Source organism: Pyxicephalus adspersus, chromosome 9 (genome assembly GCF_032062135.1).
Source record: "Pyxicephalus adspersus chromosome 9, UCB_Pads_2.0, whole genome shotgun sequence".
Classification (NCBI taxonomy): Eukaryota; Metazoa; Chordata; class Amphibia; order Anura; family Pyxicephalidae; genus Pyxicephalus; species Pyxicephalus adspersus.
The window spans coordinates 100,309-109,045 of NC_092866.1; the positions used below are offsets into that span (position 1 = coordinate 100,309).

The window sequence follows — 8,737 nt, forward strand, 5'->3', positions numbered from 1 at the left end:
TGGGAGGGGCAGAGACACAAACTACTGGGGGAAATCTCCCCATTGTGGGAGGGGCAGAGACACAAACTACTGGGGGAAATCTCCCCAGTGTGGGAGGGGCAGAGACACAAACTACTGGGGGAAATCTCCCCATTGTGGGAGGGGCAGAGACACAAACTACTGGGTGAAATCTCCCCATTGTGGGAGGGGCAGAGACACAAACTACTGGGTGAAATCTCCCCATTGTGGGAGGGGCAGTGACACAAACTACTGGGGGGAAATCTCATCAATATTTTTCCTCCGGTTTCCCGCTGCCTCCTCTCAACACTTTAAAATAAATCCTTTTAGTTTACATACCCATTTTTTTTATTCAGTATTATGATAGGCAGGTCCGGTGGATGGGGTGCTGCACATACAGTAGCTTATTGAAGCAATGGCTGTGTGATGCTTCCCCACCACTGAAATGTTTTGACTGAAAGTGCTTCAGGGACAGTCAGGCTGGAAGTGGATAGGTGATGTTGGCTGCCTTTCAGCCAGAAAATGAATTCTGTCTGATTTGCTGCAGATTCTATTGTACATTTTGAAAAGCTCACAGTGTGCAGGTAAAGCAGAGTATGAAATTTTAGTCAGAGGAGCCCTGAAGGGCAGGATTAATGAAGGGAATGCTGGAAGGTATTTCAGAGAACACTGTTCAATGATGTAACACCTGTCCCTATTTAATGTACAGCGCTGCGTAATATGTTGGCGCTATATAAATCCTGTTTAATAATAATAATAATACCTTAAGGTATAGAAATGACAAAAAATAAAAATGCAAATATCACAATCTGAAGATAATCTGGTAATGTCTGTTCAATTATTGGCAGATGCTGATGGAGAATATACAGTTGGCGTCTGTTCTAAGTGAGAGTCTAGAAGCTCGGGTCAGGATTGCTGCACTCTGTGAGATGGAGAACTGCCTGGTATGGTAAGTGCCAATGACTGCTATTATATGCGGGTCTGGAAAGTGCAGCGTGGACAATGGTGTCATTGGGAAACCATTAGGTGATATTGTGCTATTTTTACACCATTTTCCTTTCACAGGCTACGGGAGACACTGGTGAAATACGGGATAGAACATATGAAGGACCGAACCTTTCCGGTATATTATATACCCTACCTACTGGCCATTATAAACACCTGCTCTGCTCTCAGGTACTGAGCAGTTTTCTGCACTTAGTTATCACCATCATTACATTTTTTAGAACCTAAATTTGGACCTCCAGTGAACCTTTAACCATAAAAAGAGAAGTACGTTCAGGATAAATACAACAAGTAAAGTTAGGTAGTTGGGAATCAGGGAAAGGATATCCCAAAAATGGTCACTGCTGGATCTAGTAGACCCAGAAATCTTTTCATAATGAAGCTGAGATAAGTAAAACTGGTTTTAGAAAGTATTGTTTTACCCAAAAGAGTAGTTGATACCAAGAATGGACTTCTAGCTGAAGCAGGGGAAGTGATATTTGCATCAGTGAATGTACTAATGCCTTGGACAAGCACAGATATGTACCAAAAATATAAAATCGGGTGGAGCGCATGCACGTGAATGTTGTGGTTCCGGGTCTTCAGCTCAAGTAATATCTGCATACTCATCAGACCTGTATGTGCTATTGCTGACCCCAACTGCTGTCCTATTAACCCTCCGTTTGCCTGCAGTTCTTCCATTGGCCAACTCCAACCTGAGGAGACGAATGCTCCTGCATTCAGGAAAGCTGCTCCATGCCTGGAGACATCTCTGGATAAAACCCAGAAGAAAGCTTGTCACCTACTGCTGGATGAGGTGCAGACTGATATTCAGGTACTGGGACACTTTCTGATCATCATAAGGGAAATAGTAATTTATTAGAATAATCCCTGCTGAATGTATCATTCTTCTACCTGTATATCTCTGTTCTTCTATCCCACCAGCCTCTGTTTCAGGACATCCCTTCCCGGCCTTGGTTGTCTGGGTCAGACAATGTACAGATAATCTGTGAGAAGATAGAACGTTTTGGCCAGTACCTTTTACAAGTCCGTGAACCAATAAACCAGGTGAACCACCAGCTGAAATATCTAGTTACTGGAAATGGTCAAAACTGCCAAAATCTGATTTGAAAAACATTTGCCTGAAATTCCGTTTGACCAAATTTGACTTTTGTGGGGTAATTTATTTTGGGTAGAATCAGGGGGCTGGGGTCTGTATGAAGGGATATTGGTCCCAAGCAAAGACTGACAGATAAAGTAAAAATGTAAATAGAACTTTCAAGCACAGAATATATTACAGATATTTATTATGTAGGAAACAATTCTTTCAAGTAGAATTTTGGTAGGAACAATTAGTAAAATGATTCTGCTTGTAAATGTCCCATAGTGCTCTATTTATAAAACAGGCATCTTCCAGGTCCAAGTATTGCAATGACAATATTTGATTCCCACCAGGGAATGCTTGAGGGAATGTCAGATTCCCTGTTTTATAAATAGGAAAGATTGTTTAGCACAGCTCCCCCATTCATCCGCACTTCCACATCACAGGAGGGGAGAGCGTGGTTTTCATCTAAAGTTCCCTATATGCTTGGAGATACACATCTATGGATGGCTTTATGAATATAGAGATTACATGCTTGTGTTTTATCATGCTATTTTAATTAAAAAATTGTAAACTAAATTGATGGAAACACGATTTATTACTGCCTAAAAAGTCCCATGGATTTGTTTTTTGGCTGCCATTTTATCGCTAAAGGGATGTGGCAGTTGTTGGTAAGTTTCATATTTCTTTGGTAATAATTTGGAATATTGAGAAAGTGGAAGTCTTGTAGTCTTCTGTTTCCAAACTTTATCTTGTCCTTTAGTATTTACTGACGCATGTGGAGAGAATGATTACCATTGAGTACGTCAAAGCTCTGCTCCACAGTAAACTGGTATGTCGGAATTATGCAGAGCGGCTGCAGCTGGCACAGAGGATGTCCATGAATGCAGAGGAGCTGAAATCTGCCCTCCACAGAATGGTAAAAAATGTTGCCCTGGGGGTATGTGCATAAGGGATTGGGCAGAGATGAGAAAGTGGAGGGGCCAGGGCTATAGTGCAAAGGATATTTAAGGATGGTAAGTATGGGTAGGCTATAGAGAAGTTGTTTGAGATAATGTGTTGCTGGGCACAGTGTAGTGTGAGACCCACTGCCTAGGCACAGGATGGGGGTGCATAACTGGGCGCAATGACTAGGCAAGGTGTAAGTTTTGTGCCTGGTCACATGGTAGGGTGCATAAGGCTGGGCCCAATGTAAGGAGTGTGTGTGCGGAGTGTAGGACCATGACTGGATGTGATTTAGGGTGAATAGGAGGGTAAAGTGTAGGGTTTGTGGCACTTTTTAGGTGTTGTAGGGTGTACCACTGAGCAGAGTAAAGGATCTGTGGCTAAAGGAGTAAAATACATGGCCAGCCAGTTTCAGAGACGTGGACTGAGAACGAGAGGTCTGGTTTATGTAATCTAGGACAGCTGTCCCCAACCTGTGGTCTGCCGGAACATTTTGGTGGTCCGCCACTCTGGCCGCTGCACCCCCCATCAGGGTCGGGAGAAGGACCCCACATGGGGAGCCCACCCCCGTATGAATCCCGGGCTCAGGGCGGTGGGCAGGTTGTGTCTCAGACCTGCAATGGGAGAGTGGGGGTTCTGGCATCATGACGTCACTATATGAGTGACACACGGCTCCCCGCATATGCCCGGTCCAGAGTCCGTAAATTTAGTGGTCTGTGACGTGCAAAAGGTTGGGGCTCCTGTTCTAGGAAGCACTGTGGTGAATGTTAAGTGTATGAGCAGAGATTTTAGTTTTATGGTGGTTTTTTACATGGCTTCTATTTTGTTTTGTTACACTCACAGGGACTAGAAGAGTCAAATCTCTGTGTTCCTCTTATCCTTGCTCTTCAGGAACTCTTTGTTCTAAGGGATCCATCACTGCTGAGTCTGGAAGTGTCAGGTCTAATGAGTGCCTTCCCTGACATCAGGTAATTGAAAGATACAAAATGAATCAACACAAAACCTGAGATGTCCCGACTGATCATGAACCTGATGGTGTTACTAGTAAACATTTTCCATTACTACTGTAGCACCCCCCACAGGATTAGCTAGTTTCCAGCAGGTTTTCTCTACCTTGAGCAGAAATTACCACAATGGATCAGTCCGTTCAGTCTTGGGGTTTTTATAGAATAACATCTAAAGCAGGGGAGAGGAATAAGGGGCACAAAGTGTCAGGATCAGCAACCCCCAATCCTTTCGGGACATAGTGTGGAGCCTCCACTGTCCTCATTCTAGGTCCCAGACTGCGGGAGGTCTCCTTCTTCCCATCCTGGCTGAGTCAGGACATGGTACCTGCATTGTCCGGTATTGTGGACTGCTCACTAACAATACATGGCTGGATTCTCCACCTATTTATCTACATTTAAAGACCCCGCCTTAATGAGTGCCAAACTCACTGATGTATGGATTATAATTGGCCAGCGGACTGCAGCAAAACTACAAGTACAACTTTCTGGATATCTTGCTTATATCTTGTAGCACTGTAAGCTGGCTCCTCAGGAGAAAATACTGGTCCAGATCCTACGGTGCCCTGATGGGTCTGCGATCACTGTGAAATTTTGCTCATTAAAGGATTAGGACTGCATTGCAATTAGGTGATCCTGTTGGGTCTGGGAACGCGGTGCCAAAGCCTCAGTGATCTTCTTGTCCTGTTGGGTCTGGGACTGCAGTCATATGCCCTTGATGATCCAATTGAATGTGAGCTGCTATATATTTAGTGAATCTGTTGGGTTTGGTTCTGCAATGCTATATTGTTGCTGATTAGTTGGGTCTGGGACCGCACTGCTATATCCTTGGTGAGTCTGGTGCCACAGGGGCTATGCTTTTGGTGATCATCTTTAAAGTAGGACAGCAGTGCTATATTCTCTGTAATCCTGTATGTTTGAAGCTACAATGCTATATTGTTGGTGACCTTGTTGGGTCTGGGACCATGGTCTGAGACTGTGGTGGTCTGGCATTGCAGTACTCTTCGTTTTCTGATCCCATTGGGTCTGGGACCATGGTGCTATATCCTAGATCAGGGGTGTCCAACAGGTGGATTGCAATCTACAGGTAGATCTCAAAGGCAACGTGAGTAGATCACAGTGCCCTGCTTTAAAAACAAACTCTACCGCGCACAGGAATGAAGTCCAAGTTTTTATTGCTGGAAGATCATTTTGATGCATCATTTTAAAATGAGCTTGCAAGCCAAAAAAGTGTGGGCACCCCTGTCCTAGGGGATCTTCTTGGGTATGGGACTATTGATGACCTTGGTTATTGTGGGAAAACAATATTATATCCTCTTGTGTCCCCCCCATTGGTAACACTAATTGTGTTTTGTGTCTTGCAGCGACGATCACGTCTTAGCATTGTTGGAGCTGAGAGGTGACGTGAGCCGTGATATCCGCCATACTGTCCTCAGCACAATGCAGCGTCAGGCTCTTTCTCTCCCAGAAGATTTTCGCCCAATTTTTATCAGTATCCCAGTCCCTACACCCCCACCTCCCTTCTGCCTCCACCCCAGTTCCTGTGCTTAAAGTTCCACAATCAGCTTTGGGGCTGAACCTCAATATTGGGAATTGTTGCGCCTCAACATAATATTGTTTGAATCTGAAACAAATTTTAAAACTGTGATAAAATAAAAAAGCAGAGAGATTTTGTGTCCTGTGGTTTGTACGTACATCTAATACGCTTTATTATCCAGAATCGGGTTCAGAGGAGCTTCTCCTAACACAATGACCCATTACAGTAATAATGGCTGTATATGTACTTTCCCCATATCATCTTGTAAGGAATATTTCATTCAGCTTAGTAAACGAGACAAAAATTCATGTGGAGCCATTAGAAATAGTGGAATGAGTAGCTTGCACCCAGGGCCAGATTTCTCACAAGGCTGTGACCTAGGGCAACATGAGCACTATGGGCCGGCATTATAACGTCTCTATGCGGAACCAGAACCTGCTGCTGGCTCTACAGTAACAGGAAGCACACATTGATGTGACCATACCAAGGCTGGTATTTGTATTAAAGTATCACCCCCCTCTCCATTCCATTCTCCTTCCCCCATATCCTCTTCTGTCCTCTCTTCTTACCCTCTCCCCCCCCCCCCATTCTTTCACTTCCCCCTCCCTGTGTCTCCTACCATCCCCCCCAATCCTTTCCCTCTCCTTTCATATAAATCAGGTCCAGTTATGTCGGCCCAGGGAACATTCTTCATCACCCTAATGGGCCATTCCAGACATTGCTCGGGTTCATATAAAAGCTGGCTGGGACTTAAATGTGATTCCTTTACACAAAGTGATTTTGGAAGAGGTCGGCACCATTTGGGCTGGGTGTTGGTACTCTCTGGGTAAATACCTATTAAGATAAATTAGTGGGAGAGCATTTTGGGATGGCACCATATCCATCGTAGAAACATCTTAACCCAATTTATTATTTTACCAGGACTTTCCAGGTGCCTAGCACAACTTTATCAATACGTGACATAATACTTGTATAATATCTTTGCATTCTATTCATATTGTACTGTATTTTATCGTCACGTTTTACCCATAGGCTTCATCAGAAGGACACAGTATGCCAATCGCTGTGACCCCTCTATTACAACTCATTAACGTATTCTCACCCCTGTGTAAGCTGTGACCCTGACGGGAGCTCATTGTATCACCAACAAGGTGGCGAAACTACAAGTTACAGGTAAAATCTTGTGTGCTTAGGGTTGTACTGTGACGTAACCCCGCCCACCTTGTACTGTGACGTAACCCCGCCCATCTTGTACTGTGACATGACCCCACCCACTTGTACTGTGACCTGGCCCCGCCCACCTTGTACTGTAATGTAACCCCACCCATCTTGTACTTTGAGGTAACCACGCCCACCTTGTACTGTGGCATAACCCCGCCCACCTTCTACTGTAATGTAACCCCGCCCACCTTGCACTGTGATGTAACCCCGCCCCTCGTACAGCAGCAGCATGAGAGCTGTGTCTGTGTCCATGCTGCTGTCATTATCCCCATGTATAAACCTTCATGTCTCCCACACCCATTGTTATACAAACGTGACATTTTCAGGGTACACAGGGGACCCCAAGAGCTGATACAAAGCTATAACACATTGCCAGATATGGGATCTCAAACATAAAATCCTAAATTTTATTCTTTTGAGTTTCCTTTCGCTTTAAGCTTGTGACTAACAGACCATTGTTTATTCAGATATCATAAGGAGTTATTTCTGATAACAGAAGTGTTTGTATCCTGCACACAATGTACATTTTATTGTTTATTTGGAAGGTACAAAAGATGGAAATCTGTTAGAAACTCTTGCAGCATATAAAACATTTAGATTCTCACACGTGTCCATAAAAGCGGGATGTTACAGAGAATTTGGGGTTCATAGAGGGTAAGGGGGGAGCTATGTGACGGGGTAGCATGATATGATGGGTATAACATTTGATGTGGACAATAAGTGTTTCCTATTGGTTCTCACAGAGAAGGGTCCAGCTCTGTGTACCAGGCACCCCGCCATGTGCTCAGTCCGTCGACATGGCAGGCAGCAGTGAGTGGTACCGAGCGTCTCCCCCTGACACCAGGAAGGGGTAACCACAGCGCCACCTCACCACTAGCGCCTGAATGTGCGCAGAGCGTCCAGGGAAAGGCACGCCATAAATCCCAGATAGAACAGACATGTGCAGGGCAGACTTGTCATTGAAAGAAGAAAGATGGCAATCTCCCACATGCGCAGTGATGTCGCGAGTTTTTATTTTGACAAATACAGCGCCATACGTCACGGATCTGTGAAAGTCATGTTTTTTCTTTTTACATTAGTTCCACTTTAATAAGAAAATATCCCGGATACTTATTAGGAGTTTATGTTTGAGACTCTGGATCTGGCAGCGTGTTATGGCTTTGTATCAGCTCTCGGGGTCCCCTGAAAATGTCACGTTTGTATAACAATAGGTGTGGGGGATATGAAGGTTTATACATGGGGATAATGGACACAGCTCTCATGCTGCTGATGTATGAGGGGCGGAGTTATCTCACAGCATACGATGGGCGGGGCATAGCAGATCTGAGCCTTATAGGACACGCCCACTCTTGAGGAGCTCACACTGAAGCAGAATCCCATGGAAAAAGATAGGAGATGCAAATATATAGACAACGCAGAAATGGCATAAAAGTCTGATTGTGACGTCATTGTACACGCCCAATCAGCTGGTAGTACGCATCCCTAACGTAGAATTATCTCATAGGACAGCTAGATGCCACGCCTTGAATGGGTTGCACGTCATCCCTCCCTCCCTGTGTTCTGCCCTTTAGGTCACGTGGCATAGTGATGTGACCACGCCTTTCTTTTCTTCTCTGTCATGTGACGTCACTTTTCGTGAAATTCCCGGTCTGAGGTAAAATTATACCTATACCGCCCGGTATCTCCGTCCTCGTCCCGCACCGTACAACCCGTCATGCCGCCTCCTTCCGGCCGTGTATAGCCGTGTTATCCCTCCCCTCCCCCTCCCCTGTCATGTCTGCTTTACCTGAGTGATATTGTCATCTGCATAGCCTGTATTCACCCCTCATTCACTGTACCCTGCATTCACCCCTCATTCACTGTGCCGTGCATTTACCCCTCATTCACTGTACCCTGTATTCACCCCTCATTCACTGTACTCTGCATTCACCCCTCATTCACTGTACC

General features: G+C 44.9%; 2 protein-coding genes across 4 annotated transcripts in view; both read left to right on the top strand.

Moving 5' to 3' along the window:
* EXOC3L1 (exocyst complex component 3 like 1) overlaps positions 1-5,699 on the top strand; it is a 12,602-nt gene extending 6,903 nt beyond the window's left edge. For both annotated transcript variants that reach the window (XM_072422408.1, XM_072422407.1), the window contains exons 7-13: positions 846-946; positions 1,063-1,173; positions 1,675-1,816; positions 1,927-2,049; positions 2,847-3,002; positions 3,872-3,996; positions 5,397-5,699. In XM_072422408.1, coding sequence (XP_072278509.1) covers positions 846-946; positions 1,063-1,173; positions 1,675-1,816; positions 1,927-2,049; positions 2,847-3,002; positions 3,872-3,996; positions 5,397-5,583 — 945 coding nt within the window. In that variant the 3' untranslated portion in view covers positions 5,584-5,699. The remainder of the gene's footprint in view (positions 1-845; positions 947-1,062; positions 1,174-1,674; positions 1,817-1,926; positions 2,050-2,846; positions 3,003-3,871; positions 3,997-5,396) is intronic.
* A 2,605-nt stretch (positions 5,700-8,304) lies between these two features.
* Positions 8,305-8,737, top strand: part of MATCAP1 (microtubule associated tyrosine carboxypeptidase 1) — a 10,218-nt gene continuing 9,785 nt past the window's right edge. For both annotated transcript variants that reach the window (XM_072422724.1, XM_072422725.1), the window contains exon 1: positions 8,305-8,444. The gene's annotated coding sequence lies outside the window, so the exon portion shown is untranslated. The remainder of the gene's footprint in view (positions 8,445-8,737) is intronic.